This window comes from Hibiscus syriacus, unplaced genomic scaffold, assembly GCF_006381635.1.
Source record: "Hibiscus syriacus cultivar Baekdansim isolate YM2019G1 unplaced genomic scaffold, ASM638163v2 tig00111621_pilon, whole genome shotgun sequence".
Lineage (NCBI taxonomy): Eukaryota > Viridiplantae > Streptophyta > Magnoliopsida > Malvales > Malvaceae > Hibiscus > Hibiscus syriacus.
The window spans coordinates 1960286-1981012 of record NW_024063138.1 but is presented as its reverse complement, the minus strand read 5'-3'; the positions used below and the strand labels follow the sequence as shown (position 1 = coordinate 1981012).

General features: G+C 32.0%; 1 protein-coding gene and 1 long non-coding RNA gene across 3 annotated transcripts in view; one reads left to right on the top strand and one right to left on the bottom strand.

Annotated features, from left to right (window-relative positions):
* The first annotated feature begins 11137 nt into the window (after nt 1-11137).
* LOC120165988 lies at nt 11138-13751 on the top strand. 2 transcript variants are annotated; one of them, XR_005519883.1, is made up of 4 exons: nt 11138-11319; nt 11977-12087; nt 12540-13239; nt 13387-13751. It is a non-coding gene; the product is annotated as an uncharacterized LOC120165988 (long non-coding RNA). The 2 variants fall into 2 exon arrangements; XR_005519881.1 differs by having other exon boundaries at nt 12540-13751.
* A 3098-nt stretch (nt 13752-16849) lies between these two features.
* LOC120166033 (immune-associated nucleotide-binding protein 9-like) overlaps nt 16850-20727 on the bottom strand; it is a 47534-nt gene continuing 43656 nt past the window's right edge. Inside the window, 2 exon segments of the mRNA XM_039175427.1 lie at nt 16850-17136; nt 17295-17339. Of these exon segments, the coding sequence (XP_039031358.1) occupies nt 16850-17136; nt 17295-17339 (332 nt within the window).

Here is a 20727-nt window from a genome sequence, read left to right as displayed (position 1 = left end):
CTGACATATATTCGTTTGTTATGTATCTGAGACTTAATGGGTCGTGGACTTAAAGTTTGAGGGAAATTGAATGGAGTTTAAATGGTCGATAGATGTGACTAAAAAATCGAGGTAATACTTTACTACCTATTGAATGTTGTATAGTACAAGTTAGGTATTGGTTAATGCATAAATAAATATGATTGGGCTGGGAATAAATATTAACTATTCTTAACCTATATTGATCTCGGTAAAATGTCAAAAATGTCCTTCATATACAAATATTGTAACACCCCCAACCCGTATCCGACCCGAATAAGAGTCGGAGATATCACATCAACTTTTTAAATCATTTCTTATATAAAATAGGGGAAAATTTAGATTAAATTTAAACATACGAAATAATTTACATATATCAACTCAAAAAGGTTACAAAAACTATTCAGAGCTTATACAATTTAATTCTTTAAATACATGCCAACATTATATCATACAACAGGGAAACCTGCTGTAAATTTTTTTATATGATCTTTGCTGAAGTTATGCTGTCTCCTCTGCCTATCTTCTCTTTGGAACTTCTCGGATCCTACGTGTGAAACACTCACACGGTAAGTCATAGACTTAGTGAGACATATAAATGAATAATGGAAACTCTCACTACTTAAGAATGCATGTACATTAAATACTATAATATCATACCAAATCATATACACATTCATACATACTCATGTACAATCATTTTCATTATTACCAATCTTATCATTAGTCCTTATAATTATATATTCTTATACATATCTTTCGTAATCATCATCATATAATAACCCAATAATACACACACAACATCATCTATATATCACATTCAGTATATTTGTTTTATTTCTTTTTTAGCTCATGTATACTTTTGAGAACTAAAGATATTTGAGTACATTGAGGTTGTGCACATATGTTGTCACCACAACTCGTATAAATTCCCACTAGGGGCACATAGATTTTGTCCCGAAGGACCACGTAGAGATGTCCCGAAGGACCACATATATCCCCTGAAAGGACCATATAGATGTCCCGAAAGACCACTCCTTAAGGATCACATACATATTCCAAAGGACCAAATATGTGTTCTAAAGAACCGCATATATGTTTCAAATGATTACATATATATCCCGAATGACCACATAGAACCCTCGACTCTTTTCATGTTAACTATACCCCTAGCTCTCATATCACATAACATGAGCATTATCATTTATATTTGTCACATAACATGGGTATTATCATTTATATTTGTCACATATACACATTCATATCACATAGGCACATAAGCTCATGGCTTCATATCACATATTCTTATATTCATCTAAACATATAATCACATATATTACTTTCACATATCTCTTAACTTATGTCTTCTCTATTATGATCATATAATCATATAACTTATTATTACACATAGCTCATAATCACATAAATTATCACACATACATGCATTCACATATATCACATATAAAGATGCATTTATCCTCTTGTCATATGCATATACTCATGTACACATAAACCTCATATCACTACATGCTTTTATTCGGATACACATGTAATCTAATATCAGAATTAGACTCATCGCAAGTCTTAATTCCCTAACATAACTTAATATCTTGTACTCACCTGAGTCTCACTTGCCAATACCAATCTCTTAACTCTCTCTCATCAATCTTACTCTGACAGCCTGTCCGAACTTTGGTTTCAATTGATATCTACACGAATATACAATCCAATGAATATTGAGATTTGAATTACTCGAAAAGATTCATATTAATGCAAACTAAATAAAACACTAATTTCAACTTTCCAACTTAAGTAGTATCGATACTACAAGCACAGTACCGATACTTCTATGCTTGAAGTATCGATACCCTTCCACGGTATCGATACCCATTTCCTATTCTATAATTTCCTTGCAAAAATGGTACTGATACCCCTGGTATTGATATCCCTGGTATCGATACTCTTACTTCAGTATCGATACCTCATGAAGATTTATCACTCTTCTTCCTTATGGTATCGATACTGTTCATGCAGTATCGATACCCTACGCATAATTATCCCAAAATTTGCCTTGTAGTATCGGTAGTTACTCAACTAGTACCGATACTACTACCCAAAATATATTTCTTAAACCCAAAATTTACCAATACTTCACTTAAACTCCCCTTATTTAACTCCCTTCATGCTATTAAACTCAACTATACATACTTAAACCATCTTTTAGCACTATAATACCTCATTATCTTCCATATTTCACTATAACTCTTGAATTTAAGAATTTTACTAATCTTTCAATGTGTTCTAAACTCATTTCTAATGCTTTAAACTTCTTAATCCTTCTTATGACAAGTCAAATTTATCAATAAAACTTCAAAAACTTCTTCATTCTGACAATTCATTTTTACACCCTTATTACAATTCCCTTCCTAATTCTCTCTTCTTGTTGTTTTGATCTTGTATAAGCTTTCTTTAAGCTTATATAACACCGAAAGAACAAAAACCAACTTACAAATTCAAGAAATAAACAACTACGATTAAACTCACCTTTGAAATGAGGTTAACGAGAAGAAGAAGAAGAAGACAAGAGAAATAAGCTTCCAGATAACTCTCTCACCCCATATGTTTATCTCTTAATAAAGAGATAAATATCCTTTAAATGAAAAGACCACATTACCCTTTATTATTTCCTTCCTTGCTATTTAATCCAATACCAAAATATTTCACTTTAAATCCCTGAACTTTTCAATTTTCCTAACTTGATAACCAAATTTCAAAAGCTTTTATTTTATTCACTTGCCCTATTTTTAGGATGTTACAAATATGACATGATTTACCTCTGATAGTGAAAACGACTTCGATTGAGTGAATGAACTTAGATAAACCCTAAAAATACCTTAAACCTAAGCATTACACTAACTCTAAAAGTCTTAGAAAATGACCAAAGCTCGTCGGTTTCTCTGGATACGATTGCAATACAGAAATAACTGATATCATTGGGATACATGTTCACCTCATCTAGATTCATTCTAATGGTGGTATGATGGTGACTAGTTCAACTAGTGTAATCAGTATTGTGAAGTGCATATTTTGAAAGAAATCAATCTGAATGATTAGTGAGCATCACGGTAGTAAGATATGTTCAACCTTATTGGACCCAAAATCATGATAATTAAATATAAATCATGAATATGACAAATTATTGTTAAATTATTAAGTATTCTTTCAAAATCAAAATGACAAAAATAGCCCTATAAAGTAAAATTACAAAAATGCATTTGCATTGTAAAAAGACCAAGATTTGCCCCTAAAAAAGAAAAATAACCCTGAAATAACATACCTGGCCAAATTACTCGAAAAGGTACGTATGTTTGGATTGATCAGAATTACCAAAATGTCCTCGAAGCTACGAAACAACTAAAATAACCTCTAATGTTCAAATGACTTAAATAACCTAAACCCTAAAAGAACCAGAATACCTTAAACTCTAAGATGACCAAAGTAACCCCGATTATTGAAGCGGCCTATTAACCTAACGACATAAAATAAGTGGATGTCCTTGGTAAATTTTAGAAACATCGATAAACCTAAGTGTTGTATCACTATTTAAGGTGAATCACAACCCAAGTACTCGACCATTTTGGATATTGTTGCAATTCATAAATAAATTAAACACCACCGAAATATTGTTCATCTTGTGAAGATCTATACGATGTTGATTATAAAGGATGTTCATTCAACTAGTGCAATCAGTACCGGGGAGGGAATATATGTGAAGTATCTTGACCCAAATGATTGGCAAGTATCGCAGTTTTGGAATCTGATTAGTACAACTTGACTCAAGTTTGATGATTCGATATAATCTTAAATATTGCAAATTATCGCCCAACCATTATTAGGTTAAATTACTAAAAAATCTCCAAGAATCAAATGTCCAAAATGCCCGTGATTGCCTAAACAATGGAATTGCTCTAGTTATATATGAATTTTAAATTCTTCTGATGTAAGGTTCCTGAATATATTCCTGATGCACTTTAATCCTAAATGGTACTAAAGTATCAATTCCTAAATGTTTTATTAGATCCGTTAGTAATCAACCTTTTTTATATAGGGACAACGTACTTGAAATCCAATCAATCTATAGAAATTATACGTTTTCCCTTCTCAATAACGATCAAATCTCTCCAAAAAATAACTGAATCTTCTGGTGTGTCCCCTACGTGTTATATGATTGTTTTATCTGTTTTGAAACATGTTTTCTAAACTTACTAATTTACTGAATTACTGGATTATTGTTTATGAACTATGATTGTTTGATTTATATATTATCTGGTTACTTGTTTACACTGAAAATATGATTATGTTGATTATGGATTCATGGAAATTACTGCTTAATATATGAATTGTTTTATTGAGATACTGTTTTGAGTAGAATACTCGAGTGTGGTGGTTCAGCTCTGATCAAGCTGGTAATTTCTTACGACCCAAGGCATTCCATTAGGTTGGCTTCTATGTCCATTTGGGCCTAGGGTATGTCCTTATGGATGCAGTTATGGAAAATTGCATATGGTGTATGGGTGGAGGGAATTTATGTGATTTAAATAACTACATAATCACTTTTACAATATTTTATTGGATCATGATTTTGATATTATAAGGTACTGCTAAATATGATTTCTACTGGATATTGTATGGGTAGGAGTCTAGAGTACGGAGGTTTAACTCTGATCAAGCTGGTAATTCCTTACGGGCCTAATGTGGCCCTTACGTAGGCCCATAGGCCCCAAGGTACTCCCTTAGGGTGGCTCTTTTGCTTTATTCTTAGGGTAAGACCTTATGGATGCAGTTTTGGGGGAATGTATATGAAGTATTTGGATAGAGGATATTACAATGATTTTTAAAAATTTGTTTCTAAAATAAAGTACTACTATTTTTAATATATGATTTTATTTATTCTAGTTTTGTGGGATCACACTATTATGATCTCCTGAATCTGGTCCTCTGAACGTTTCCTTTAAACTAGAAGCTTCATGTCTTTTACTTGAACAAATATCAGTGGAACCTCAGCTCATCAACAAAACCTGTAGAAGCCTGAATCAATAAGGAAATTTTTATGTTTGCATATTTTCTGCTTGTTCTTCAGCATCACTTGGTAGTTATGTATTACTAAGCTTCCCAAATCTCACTCTTTTACTCTCCATTTCAGGTTAAAAGAATTGATCCAGTGTAGCTATTGACATCTGTAATGGGAGTTCCTTTGGCTTGGGTTGAAGAGTATGGTACAAGTGTAATTAAGGGGTATATAGGTCACATTTGATTTTTATACTGAGTCTTAAACTTGTATGATTTTAATTCCGTTTGTGATATATGAATGGTTTTCTGAACTTGTATTTTATTTATAAATTATTTTATGATTTTACGTGTTTTAACAAAAATTTTAATTTTTTCCTAGATTTTTTTTACTGTGGGTCGCTCTGGTGACCCTAATATGACACCTCGGATCAGATTAGGTCACCCGCATCGGTCTGAGGGTGTTAGACAGACAGCTTCGCGACATTGAGATCACCTAGAAAGCAGATCACCTCAAAGTGTCAAATTGACTGATTCAGGAACACTTGTACTAGAACTCATCGGGACATATGTCTTTTGTTTCTAGAGTCTATACTCAATTCTTTTGATTGCCATGACTTTGTTTAAAAACCTATATTTTTATAAATAAATTTCATGATTATCACTTCAAGCTTCAGATCATTCATTTCTTCATGTCACAAACAGACTAACATAACCTAGTTTCAAACAAGTAATTTCTCGGTATTATTTTGAATTAACTTATAAAGTGCAGGGAATCCAAGGCAAGCCACCATGGAAATGTTCATCCTCATTAAAGTAAGTGGTGTAAAAAAGGTGACATGAGAGATGTCAATAACTCGAATGACAAAATTAATAATGAAATGACAATAACACAGTTCGTTCCAAGGCATATCTCCGGTCGCTTCTGGGCAGAAGCAATAATAGAATATTAAAAGATCAATCTTGATTTTAGAAGTGAAGAAAGCCAGGATCATAGATCAGGAAAAGACCTAACAAAGACAAGGACTCGAAAAATATCGAAAAACAAATATTTACAAAACCATAGAGCTCGAAACACGAAAATTACATCATGTGTGCATATTTAGGCATTTGTAAGATAAGAGCATACACTTTCATTTGTCATCAAGTTTTGAATATCTGACAGGAATTAAAAAATAAACAAAGATTTCATTTCATGATTTCGTACAAAAGAAGACAAGTTTTAGCAAAGATTCGGTCTACATTTTTATCTTTGAAAAAGTGGATCTCAGCAAAGAATTAAGGACCATATGTTCATTACCCTCTAGGTACTTCAAATACATATCAATGACATATGATGATCTTTTGTAGGTAAAATTATTCAAAGAGAGGATAAACCAAACAGTTTTGTGGAAGGGTTTGTAATGAGAAGAACTCATCCGATAGGGGAGAAGAAGTTCATAATGAGAAGAACTTATTCAACCTTCGCTCAATTCCATCACAAAAGGAGGTGGATCAACATTTCCAATGGAAAGGTTCAGAAGTTCATAATAAGAAGAACTTATTCAACCTTAGCTCAATTCCATCATAGAAGGAGGTGGATCAACATTTCCAATAGAAGGGTTTATAATGAGAAGAACTTATCCGATAAGGGAGAAGAAGTTCGTAATGAGAAGAACTTATTCAACCTCAGCTCGATTCCATCATAGAAGAAGGTGAATCAATATTTCCAATGGAAGGGTTTGTAATAAGAAGAACTTATCCAATGAGGGAGAAAAATTTCATAATGAGAAGAACTTATTCAACTTTAGCTCAATTCCATCACATAAGGAGTTGGAACAACACCGACCTTGGCTTATCCATAATATAAAGAGTTAGATCAACATCACCTTAAGTCAACGATCGCAGATGGAGTTGGGTCAACATTTTTGAAAGAATAAGTTTAACTTGTTCAATCATCCATCGTAGAAAGAGGTGGATTGACATCCCCAACGAAGAGTTCATAACGAGAAGAACTTGCAGCTCGACAAGCAGTAGTCACGTTGAAAAATGTTGCTTTGTGTCTTTGCTCTATTCCAATACAACTGCAATGAGCCAAGAGGGGCAATTTTAGTCACCATTTTTCAACCATTATATTATTATTTATTATTATTATATATTATTATTATTATTTATTATAAATTATTATTATTATTTATTATAAAATATTATTATTATTATTTATTACAAACCCAATACCCAACATCCAAACCCGAGCCCAAACTAAAACCCTAGCCCAACACCTAAACTAACCTAATCTAACCCTAACCTTAATATATTTTTAACTGCCATCGTCACTGGCAAAGTTGAGTCCCACAGCCACCGATCGAGTTCGTCCCACGTTTAACCACATCGGTCGTCGCAACCGTCAAGCCTAGCTGAACCAAATATTATCAGAAATCTCAACAAAACCTAAAAAAATCTAGGGCATTAAAAACGCAAATCATCATACACAATGGAAGTCAGAGGAGCAAGCAGATTAAGATTTTATTATTATTATTTGTATCTGTAAAATCTTGGGTATAAAACCCGGGAAAAGAAAGATGTAAAGGGAGATCTCTCCTCATTTTTCATTGCAATACCAATTAAGACAAATTCTAGGTTTTTTTTTTTGTTTTTGAAGGTTTTTTTCCTAATCGAACTAAAAATATAAATAATAAAAAATGGGGTAAAAGGGGTTACTTGAAGGGAGACAGAGCTTCTCCTTGGGGGCTCGGTTCGTCGTGGTTAGGTCACCGGTGAGAGTAGCCAAAGAGTCAGAGGACTCTTGAGATCTAGGTCTTGCATGTAGGTTTTGAGGATATTTTAGGTCTTGTTTAGGGGCTAGGTGAGTAAATCAAAGTGTGTAGATTCATTCGGGGTTCAATTTTAGTAACTCTAGCCACAGTGGGTGGTGGCCGACTGCGTTATTTTGATGGGGTTTGGCTCTCGGTCGAGCAAAGGAAAAGAGAGAGTTAAGAGAAAAATGGAGAGTTCTTTTTGGGTTAGGTTACAAATGAACAAATAAAAAAGGTAAAGTGGCTTTTATAGTAGAAGTTTAAAGGTAAATTTTGTTGTAGTCCCTATAGGTTTATCGTGTTTTCACAATATGGTCACCTGTTCATCTTTTTTTTATTATTTTGTTCGAATTCATGTACTTAGGTTGTAATTTTACATTTTTACATTTAATTAATTATTTTGGTTTAAATTTATGGGTTATTTATGTTGAGATCCCCTTATTTTCGCTTGAATTTACATTATAGTCACTGATTTCGTGCATGTTTATCTTATTTTAATTTTAGTGTCCTAATAGTGCTATTTCACTATTTTTGTTTTTATTGAGTGTATTATGGCTACAAAAGGAAGATTTGCACTTTAATCTCTCTATTTTACGCGTGTTTTTGCATTTTGATCACATGTAGTGATTGTTTTAATTTTATTTTAATCCTACTGGTCTGATCTTGTAATTTTTGCATTTGTGTTTATTAGTGCATATTTGGCTTACAAAAAATGGAAAATTGGTTTTAGATCCCCTTAGTTTACCCTCATTTTTATGTTTAGGTTAGTGTTTTATTTCTGAAATTGCATGCTTAATTTTAAATTATTTTAATTTGGTCTCTTTTTCTGAACTCGTATGGTTATTTTTAACTTAGCCCCTAAATTATTCTGCATGTTTTAATTTAATCCCTAGATTAATTTTTATTGATTAACTTAATATTAATTGGGTATAATAAATTCAATTTTATAATTGTTTAGTTATTCATTAGTTCTTATTAAATTTGTATTGTTAATTTTAGTACATTTAAATTTTCTATTATGCATGCTTGTTAATTTCTTTTTATTTTATTTTGATGCTTTTAATTTATATTATTTAAATTTTATGTTTTCCTTAATTTATTTGATTTTGAAATCAAACCTTAGATTTAGATTTCCCACACATAGACTCTGATTTAGGGAATAATTCGATTTTAGCTCTCGCATTTAGATGCACGATGACCCATTTCGATTATTCAATTAAAAAAAGGGTAATTAATTAGGTTTAATAATTAGAGTTTAACCTTAATCTTTTCAAACTTTAGTCCTTAAATTAGGAAATAATCTTCCTCATTTAATATGCTTGGAGGACCAACTCGATTATTCGATTAAATAATTAGGCAAAATCAATTAGGGTTAATATTAGAGACTCCATTTTTAGGTCTAAACCTTTAGGCTCTCAAATCTTCATAAATTGACACTTTAAGTTAGGAAATCCTTTAATAAACTCACCTAGTAAAATTAGTTTACAATAGATTGATTAACTGCACAAGTTTTTAAAACCTAAGGCAATGTTCACTTATTATGGAGTTAATAGTATATCTCCCACAAGTATGCTCAGGGGTGACTACTAGTGATTCCCGAAGTAGGTTGACATCCTTTTCAAGACTGCATCATGATTTCTTAAAATCAAGGTAATGTCCGGATATTGGGCATAAGAGTTGATCTCCCACATTCATGCTAGAGGGCGAACACTGTTGGCTTAAATAAACGAACATCCTTTTCAATTATGCATCCAGTGAATTTTCGATTAAATAAAGTTCAAACTTAAAATTTCCAATTTTAAATATAAGGTAATCAACTAGTACCGATTTTGGGCGTTATGGGGTGCTAATCCTTCCCCATGTGTAACTGACTCACGAACCTGTTTTTTGGTTTTTGTGAGCCCTAAACTTGGTATTTTGATAAGATAAAAAATATTTTATTAAACTTACATGGTTTTCATGGTGTCCCGATCACACCTTAAAATGATTGGTGGCGACTCCTCACATTTTAAAATCTTTACCAAAACATACCTAAGTCGTACTGGTCTTTTCCCCCACCGGGGCAAAAAACGGTAATGACACTTGTCATTATTTTAAGGATGTTTGTGAAATTTATTTTTATAAGTTCGAGCAACTACGTCTGTAGTGTGCGTGTGTGCGTTGTCAATATGTTAAGAAAGTTCAGAACATATGAATGCAATGCTTTAAAAAATTGGTACCTTTAGAAATTACACTATGTTTATTTTTTTTTACAAATTTAAGCTAATTTTAGTCTCACATATGAATGCGATGTTTTAAAAACTATATAGTGGACCTCGTTTGGAAGCAACAATTTATGTTTGCACCCATTCAAAAAGGAGACCCACATCATTTAAGGAGGATATTAATTTATTATGTACAACCAAAGGATCACAATCCAGCCACTTAAGACACTACTTCGTTTAGTCGACATAACAAAGTGACATTGTCTCAATTTTTTAAAAGAGAAAAATAATTTGCTTGTAACGAATTTTTAAAAAACAAATAATGCACAAAATTAGTAACCACATACGAAAAATAAAATAATAAATGACTAGGCATGGAAACTAACAAAGAATCAAAGTTAATTTTATTAATTAATTACAAATTATAAAAAAATTGAATTAATAGATAAATTTAGATCAAATATCAATTAAGGATCAAATTGAACCTATTTAATAAATAAAGCCAAATTAATCAAGTATCCACTAATTAAGACCTAACTGAAACTAGTCATGGGATTAATGCCAAATTAATCAAATTTTAATCCAAATTTAATGTGTAATCTTTAAAACCTATTTTAGAATAAAACCTGAATTAAAAGGTTTAATCTTTAAACAAATTATGCCTGAGGACCTATTTTAGAAAAATCAAGAATGCAAGATCTAATTATAAATCGAATTATGCATCTAGAAACTTAATTGAATAAAAATCAAACTTGTGAAGCCTAATTACTAATAAAAGTATGCATTTTGGACCTAATTGAATTAATAAAAAAAACCTGAAACCTTAATTCGAAGGACCCAAATTACCTAAGTGACCAGATTAAAAATAAATCATAACCTCCAGACCAAATATATGAAATGCACATAGGACCAAAATAGATGGTATTAAAAGATGGCATGACTGTATTAAGAATTAATCCTTTATATCCCAAACGCTCGCGGGTTGCATGAAACAAATAGGTTAGTTTTAAAGGGTTTTTGTACCCTAAATTCGCTTTGCACAGCTGCCGCATATTTCAAATTAAAGACAAGGGGCAAAATGAAAATCTTGTTCCTTTTACCTCCGATTACGTGAGATTGAACCGTTGGATCGAACCGTGGTGGGAGTATGTTGATCATCGCGTTGCTTCTTACCTGTTGACCGTTCGGATTGATGAACGGAGCCTCTGGCCACCAAGAGTCATCGTTGTCGAAAGGTAAAGTCCATCGTTCCCATTTATGCTTTTCTCGATCTTCCTCTCATTGGGTTCTTTAATCACATTCTTTGTTTCTTTTTGGGTTTGGGTAGCCGTTTGCACGTTTTGGGGTTAATGGTTGGTTCGACTATGAACACATTGAAGCAGTGAAGGCTTCAGTGTTAATCTCGGGGTAGCTTGGCTTATTGTAAGTGTCTTCAATGGGTTCATTTGGGGTCTTGGTGTAAGGCATAATTTCTGGCTTGAGAAGACGCGGGGGTGTTGGCCTTTGCTTGCTGTCGAGGATTGTGGTCAATGGTTGGTTTAGTAGTCGAGTGTTGAGCGTTGGTCGAAGGAGTGTTGATATAACTAAGGAGTGGTTCGACATTGAAGTTCTCGGGTGAAAGAATGATGGGCATTAGCATTGTGGTCGTAGGATTCGACGTTCTGGGCAGTGGTATGTTGGCAGTTAACGGGGCTTAGCTCAATGGTTAATGTTGGTGCAAGGGTATATGGCTCGGTGGTTACGAGCCATGGCACCTCTCTCTTTAATTCACTTTTTATTTGTTTTGCTGTGTTGTTGCACTCGCCGTCCTCTTTTTCTGTTAGGATAATCAAGTAGAAACTAATTATTCTTGGGATGGGTATTAATTTCCTTTTTGTTTTTTCCATCCACAGAATTTGATTTAGAAAAGGAGAAATGTGTGCTTGATGAACAAGGACTCAGAATAGCTGAAAATCAGGAAAACAGCCAGAAAAATAGGCGGTAGCTTGCTGAACGTACAAGAGGTATTGTTTTCTCCTACATGTATGGCATGTGTGTATAGTAATCATAAATACTACAAGGATGCAGGGTAGCCTTGAGATGCTATGTTTTCTAATATCAAACACAGATGAGTTGACATTCTATTCTATGCACATTTAGTCGAAACTAGACTAGAGTGCCACAACCCCAAAGTGTTTGATATTTTTTTTAATCAAAGAAATCCCTATCAAATGCAAAACTGCTAATATCTTTTCCATATTTTAGTTTCAGTTTCTGAGCAAAGTAAGAATAGAAGGTCGAGAGAAAAATGCTATCTAATAATCTATAGAAAGAAAATCAGAAAAACCTAATTTTGGTTGTTTATTTCTATGAAATTTAGACTAGTTGAAAATTATGAGCTCTTATATTTTTCTTTTATTTAACAGTTTACTATATGTAGAGAAATGCCTTAATCATTGTTTCTCATCTTTAACAGATTTCAAGAAAGCTTCACCTGAGGAAAAAATAAGTTTATTTAATTCATTACTTAAGGGTTACCAAGAAGAAGTTGATAATCTTACCAAGAGAGCAAATTTGGTGAGAATGCTTTTCTAAACATCTACCAAAAGCTTTATGAGGCTCCTGATCCTTATCCTGCTCTTGCTTTGATTTCTGTAAGTATTAGCTCTGATATATTGTACCTCTGAGAAGGAGATCCCTCTAAAATTTGCATTCTATCAGTTGCATGCCTGCCTAAATTTTGTTTTAAATTTATTGGGTTTCTTTAATGTCGACCAATGGGCAATGATTTCTTTTTGTGAGATGGTAGTAACACTAAGGACCAAACAATAATTATATATTTTTTTTGGATTCAAATAAAGCAATCTTGGGGGTAGTATTTTGGTGACATTAATTATGCAAGTATATGCAAATGGTCTAACAAAACATCAGTTTTTTGAACCTGGTATGGTACCAAAGAAAGACGATACATCCACTGGCATGGTACTGTGTAATAGCTCTTAATGAACCTGTTCTTTGAATTCTGTTATTATTTTAGGCGATGTATAAATTTTCTACTACATGAAGGGAGCAATCGTTGCAAGATCAATTACGGCAAGCTAAAGAAAGTGTATCAAATATGCAAAAACTGCACGAACTTGCACAAAGCCAGTTGTTTGAACTTTGTGCTCAATCTGGTGATAGGCTGACCTGGTTGTTCTGTTTTACAATTCTGTTGTTTGACTCAATTAATTTTCGAAGAAATTTCATTCACTTTTTTTGGTTACGTTTTCCCTTATTGCTATCTGCCTTTCTTCTGTCTTACACTATCTTTAACAATACAGAGGAAGATCGGGCAGCAAAGCAGTCTGAAATCAACCTTTTGATGGATGAAATAGAGCGAGCCCAAACACGGCTTTTTAGTCTAGAGAGAGAGAAGGTAAAGTGAAAACATGATAAATTAGCTTATTTTGATGCAATAAACGTGTCATAGTTTAAGATCTTGATTTGCCAATATGACAACACAGAGTAGTGGGGAGTGTCGTTGCATAGGCCTATCAACACTGACCTAGTTGTTAATAAAGGGTCACAACTGCCTTTGTCCAACTTGGAGCTATGTGGCTTCCAATCACTGTAATTATGACTTAACTAAATGATTCAATTTGTGTTGTGCTACTTATAAATGTCTAGTAGATCATGCTTGCAATTATTATTCCGGTATTTACCGTGGCTGATTCTGTTGACATAGTCATGGCAGCAAATTAATTCTATGTTTGGATGGAGGGGAAGTGAGGGAAAGGAAAGTAAGTTAACTTTCCTTTCCAAGTTAACTTTCCTTTCCTTTCCATTGTTTGGATATTAATCAAAATAAAATAAAGAAAAGGATTCTAAATTCTACTTCATTAATTCCATTTTTTTAGTTATTTCAAATTGGGTTTGGTGTAAACTGAGAGGAAAGGAAATGCATGAATTTTTATAAATATAAAATGACTTTTATATCTTTATTATTATATTTTTATAAATATAAAATGACTTTATATCCTTATTATTATATTTCTATTTTCTAAAGAATTATTTTAATATTTAATTTAATTATTGACCATGCATTTAGATTTTATACAACTAAATGAAAAATTAATTTCTTCATTAATAAATCAATTTCTATTATTTTTTAAATTTATGATAAAATATTTTTTGGATCTATAAACAATTTTTAAATGAAGAAAAATGACTAAACTCTAAAGTTATAAGAAAACGAAAATACTTATTCAAATTTATTTTTTTAACTTTATGTATTAATTACAAAGTAATGGTTTGAAATAAAATTTTCTTTAATTTTTAAAATTATTTAAATTAATTAATTTGCAAAGGTGGGTATAAGTTTGCTTTTAGTTTGAAAGGTTATGATTGGGAAAAAATAGTATCATTTCCTTTCTTTTTTACTGCTTAACCAAATGAAGGTTGTGACCAATCCTTCCTTATTCTTACTCCTTTTAGATGTCCAAACAAAGAAATACAATATCATTTATATATTTTTCGTTTATTTTTCTATTATTGACTTGAATAAAAACATAGGGTAATAGGAAGCATTAAATTTTTTCGGTTAATTGGTTTATATAAGTTTAATGTTTCATGTTGGTAATTGGATGTTCTGTAGGGGCTTTTATGCTCACAGTTGTAGTCAGCAAATGAAGAGTCTGAAAACAAGAGAATGTAAAGTACTCTAGTGCTTTTATCTTGTAAAAACTGCAATCCTTTCTATCTATTATATTTTTTCGAAGAAATTAATGAAACATGTACTTGTGTCTATAATTTTAGGCATTAATATCTGATACTGAATAATTGATTTTATCTCTTACTTTACACGAAGTTTTTACATATCATGTAAAAAAGTGTGGAGTTTAGATTGTTATTGGGACCAAAATTTATGTGCATTTGTAGGTATTAAACAAGAGTTTAGCTCTTGTCTCTCTCCAATTATTAACGTTGAAAAAATCTATTAAAAAATAATGATAAAAAAATTAGACTAAAGATTCAATGTCCTATTCTTGGTGATAGGTAATTGTGTACGAGTATAAACATTTTCTTAGAGTTAAATGTTATAGAGTTTTTTTTACTAAAAGTAAAAAGTCTAATATAGTCTGATCCCTTTTATTGTGATAGGTAATTGACTAAAAGTTAAATCTTTCTATTTGATTTAGAGATTTACTCGAATTTTCTTTCGACTCCTCTTCTTTCTTGTTTGCCATTAATCTTTACTTCAAGAATCAAAGATTTCTTCTAGGGGCGAGCTACAACGTAAGGGATCATCTGGCGAAAAATATTTTTAGAATAATAATTTAAGATATATTAAATAATAATAGTCGAAAGCATACTATAATTGAAATATTATAACAAAAATTAGTTATAATTAATGGGTAATATACCCACTAATTTTTATTTTAATGGTCATAAAATTTAATTTTTTTTTGTAATTTTCTCTTGAATCTTAACTTTTTCTGTAATTTTTCTCTTTCCTAGAGAAATGTTATATAGGATATAACTAACAGTTATATAGTATGATCAAAATATTACAAATTTAAATAACATAATCTTATTTTAAAAATGAAACATTATGGACATGTTAGATTTGAGTAACCAAAAACATCTATATTATCATTTAATATATCTTAAATTATTATTCTAAAAATATTTTTCTCTTCTCTAACTCTAAGCTTTCTTACTTTCAAATTTTGACACTCTCTTCCCTCTTTTTCCCTCTTATTAAAATTGTAAAATTCACCCTTATAGATTTTAGTGGCCATTGGATTGTTAACACGTATTAACATCATAGTTATTTAACATTGCAAATACTTAGATTCTTCTAATAGATAATTCCATACATAATATTATAATAATAAAAATATCTATATTATTTTATGGATATTTCTAGATATCTACTATTTCTATATTAATCTAGAATATTCTAAAGATATATCTCTTAAATTATAATTATATATATACATAAAAGTTGCATTGATTTCAACATCAATGTTCAATCAACTTTTTCTTCAACTATTTAATACACATAGGCCATCATGTCTCATAATTGGTCATCTTCAAAATGTATTTGCCCCTTTGTTTTGAAACTCCACTCTTAACCATGTTTAATTCATGTCAATAATTTTGGGCTTGCAACATTACCAATAGCTTTAGAAAGTTGTGTCAATAACAAAGTCAAAGAATGATACACTTGCTTTAGGCTTCTTTCCTGTGGAACTATGTCCCATAATTGGTCATCTTCAAAATGTATTTGCCCCTTTGTTTTGAAACTCCACTCTTAACCATGTTTAATTCATGTCAATAATTTTGGGCTTGCAACATTACCAATAGCTTTAGAAATTTGAGTGGCAATTTTTAAAGTTGTGTCAATAACAAAGTCAAAGAATGATACACTTGCTTTAGGCTTCTTTCCTGTGGAACTTCTTCCTTAGTGTTTTTTTCTAGATTCCCCAAAAGCTTGCAAATTTTCTCATTTGATGCCCTTTGGGAAAATTTACCTTGTATTTTAACCTTATTACGCTCGTTCTTCTTCCCACTATCGTCTGAGTCTTGTAAAATTGAGATGTAAAACAGATAAAATATGCATCATCAAATTAACAAATACCATCTTAATAATTCACTTATTTTGATCTTAATACGATTTTTCCACAAGCTCTTCAAGCTCAAGCATTTCTTGCTTGGAGCGACCTTTTTAAGAAGCATCCTCTTCATTTTGGTATCAAATAGTTGTCTCTTTATGTCACATGAATATAATGACACACATCCCTACTTTACATTATGTTCATGTAATGGTCGTGGCATGTTAGGACTGACATAATCTTCTAATGTTTCATTGTCTTATAGAGCATTCTAACTTGTAAAGACTATAATTATGTAGTTAACAATTTTGCTTCCAAACAAAGGCAACAACTTATGCAATGCAACTACTTCGGAAAGCGAGTCCCGACAGGAAAAAACCACAAGATTTACATGGATGCCATCATTGGCCAGAAATATACATTTTCCAATTTCTTTTCCGTTGATTTCATATCCAACTGAAGAATCAAACAATCCTGCAATGATAGGTTTAATTTAGTCCTTTATATTAAATGCATTTGTAATTATGCGTACTCTTTGTTCATATACTATCTCGTAATCACTCGTACTATTAAAAAGAATTGACACTACTATCAAATATAAGTAAAAAAATTGATACTCGACAACTCCATACCGGGAGTATCAATGTCATTCAAAATTTGACCATCTTTCAGCAGTGCTCTCCGTAACGACAATTTTACCAAAAAATCATCAACAATAATAAAAATGACCGATTTAACACCCTTTCTCGAATATTGCCTGAAGTAGCACCTTTTCTGACAGATTAAGGCGGAGGCGCATTGTGTGAAACACACCTTGTTGAGGTGGAGGAAAGGGGAATTATAGGGGACGTTCTTTCCATGGGTTTTAGTTGATGTGGCACCACGGTGGAAGGCGTGTTTCAATGGAGGTGCATTTCAAAGGAGGCGCCTTTGAAGGCGTATTGTAGGGCACATGATTTTTGATACTAGTTTAGGGTTGGTTAATCAGTTTAGGTTTTTTAATTTTAAGGGGAATTATAGGGACGTTCTTTCCATGGTTTTAGTTGATGTGGCACCACGGTGGAAGGCGTGTTTCATGGAGGTGCTTTCAAAGGAGGCGCCTTTGAAGGCGTATTGTAGGGCACATGATTTTTGATACTAGTTTAGGGTTGGTTAATCAGTTTAGGTTTTTTTAATTTTATAATGGTTTAAGGTTTTTAGGTTGAAGTGGTTTAGGGTTTTTTAGGTTAAAGTGTTTTAGTTTTTTTTAAAAATGGTTTAAGGTTAAATTAAAATTAAAGTGTTAATCACATGAATTAAAGCCTTAACCCAAAAAAATAGAAGAAAGTCACATCTTGTAAAAGAAAATAAAATAAAAGCACACACATTGAAATATTAGAAAATACGATTACATAAATAATGGTCAATGATTAAGTGATGATAAAATACATGGACACTTTTTCCTATTATGGCTTAGGTTTTTGCAATGTCCACGTCTTTTATGTTATTTTTAATGTCTCTCAAATATCTATATCACAATGAATTCGAGTGAATTTTGGACGACCTAACTTCCTTAATAACAATAGATTTGGTATAATTATAAGTAAAGTCTAAATTTCATTTGAGTCTTTTTCATTACCTATAGGGGAAACTCAAATGCATATACCTTGAATACTTATGAAAGTTGATATACGAAATCAATATAACTTTTAAAGTCCAAATAAGAATGTGAGAAAGCTTCTATGTCATGGGAGCATGAATACTTTAGTGCTTCAGAAAACCACAATCAAACTACCTTTCTTGTAGATTAACTTTGAAAGCGTTAGATTCAATCCCTTGAAGAGGTCGTGTCATTTCTGTCACACGAAATAATTCTCAGGTGCAAGAAAAATTATTTACCAATATCCCATTTGATGTTGCAACTCTTTTTTGTAGATATGCTACAAATATTGGGTGATAAAAATGGTCATTTTGCATGCATGTAAGAGCTTATCCCCCGAGCTTCGTAAAAATCTTACCCAAATGAAAATATGTCATTTTAACCAAAGTAGTGATTGGTAAATGACGCACCCTCTTTCATGTTGAATTGATAGCCTCAACCAAGTTGATTACCATATGACCAAATCGATACACCCTATTGTATGCATTTCTTTGTTGACAGTTCCCCCTAAAACTTGAAGGCATATTGCCATATGAGTATTGAGCTGACTGTTGTGTTAATGGCATTTCTATGTTGAGGTCGAAGAAGTTGGCAGATTAATTCCTTCCCCTTAAACTGGAAGGGATGTTGCCATATGGGTTGTTTGTGGAGCCACCTGGGTAGAGATCATAAGTAGTTTTTGATAAATGCATTCCCATTAAACTTGATGGCATGCCAGCAAGAGGTGGATTTGTCATTAATGATGTGAAATCATTACAGATTATTTGAGTTGGACTGTTAACTTGAAGAGCAACCCATAGTGAGAGCATAATGACATACCATGAATTGCATGAATCTCAACAAATGTGGCATACATTTCTGTAATAGCAAGTGAATTTTTCATCTGACCATAATAACATACCACGAATCACACGAACATCAACAAATGTGGCATACATTTCTGTAATAGCTTGTGAATTTTTCATATGAGTATTAACCATCATAGCAACATCATCATCGTCGGAGAGATCAAATGTTGTATATGTCAATGGAAAAAATTTAGTAGGAAATCTATACTAAAGTGAAGATAGTCTTATAGTACTTCCAGCATGAATTTTTAAGGAAATTTTTGTGTTTAACTCCTGTAGAGTGATGTTTTTCTTGAAGGTTAAAAGGATATAATGATCTAATTAAAAATAACTCCTTTAGATTGCTGAATTTGTCCATCATAATAAACAACAGTAGAAATGCGATCTATTTTATGAGAGATGAGTTTGAGAGTTTGAGAACATTCTTCAGTCAATTATATGCATATATGATGTTCCCAATTGGAGAACTATTCACGTTAACCCTTCATTTGATTGATGGGACTAACCTACCCTTTTTGTCAGATTTTCTCTTGAAGAGTGATGTTTCTCTTGAAGGTTAAGGATATATAATGATCTTATTAAAAAATAACTCATTTTTTATATTGTTGAATTTGTCCATCATAATAAACAATAGCATAATTATGACCCGTTTCTAAGAAATGAGTTTAATAGTTTGAGAGTGTGAGGGTTTGAGAGTTTGAGAGATCAAGAGCATTCTTCAGTCAATTATATGCAGATATGATGTTTCAATTGGGGAACTATTCACGTTAACCCCTCATTTATTTGATGGGATGAGACAGTATGGAATGATAGAGATTCTTTAAAAAATGTGAAAGTGTTTCTTGTGGAATGCACCTTAATTTTTTGTCAGATTTTCTTTACCTTTTTTAGGTAGTTAAATGCATATATGATGTTCCTAGTCGGCCACTATTTACGTCAAACTTTTATCTATTTGATGGGATGAGATAGTATGACATGACATAGATTCATTGAAAAGGGTAAACGCGCTTCTTGCTGGACATGTCTTCCCTTTTTGTCAGAATTTTTTTATATTTTTCAGTTAATTTTATGCATATATGATGTTACTTGTCGGGTTACTATTCACGTTAATTCATCATTCGTCTAATGGGATGAGATACTGGGAAATGGAAAATATTCTCTGAAAAAGGTGAAAACGCTTCTTGTGATACACACCTTTCCTTTTTGTCATATTTTTTTCTACATTTTTCAGTCATTAAAATGTAGATATGATGTTCTCAGTCGGGTCATTATTCACGTCAACCTCTCATCTATCTGATGGGATGAGCCACTATGAAATGACATAGATTATTTGAAATGGGTGAAAGCGTATTATGTGGGATGCGCCTTCCCTTTTTGTCAATTTTCTCTGTATTTTTCAGTAAATTATATGTGGATATGATGTTCTCAGTTAAAGAACTATTCATGCCAACCCCTCATCTGTTTGATGGGATGAGACATTACGACAAGCCAGAGATTTTCTGAAAAAAGTGAAACTGCTTCTTGTGAGATAAGCCTTCACTTTTTGTCAAATTTTCTTTGTATTTTCTAGTCAATTAT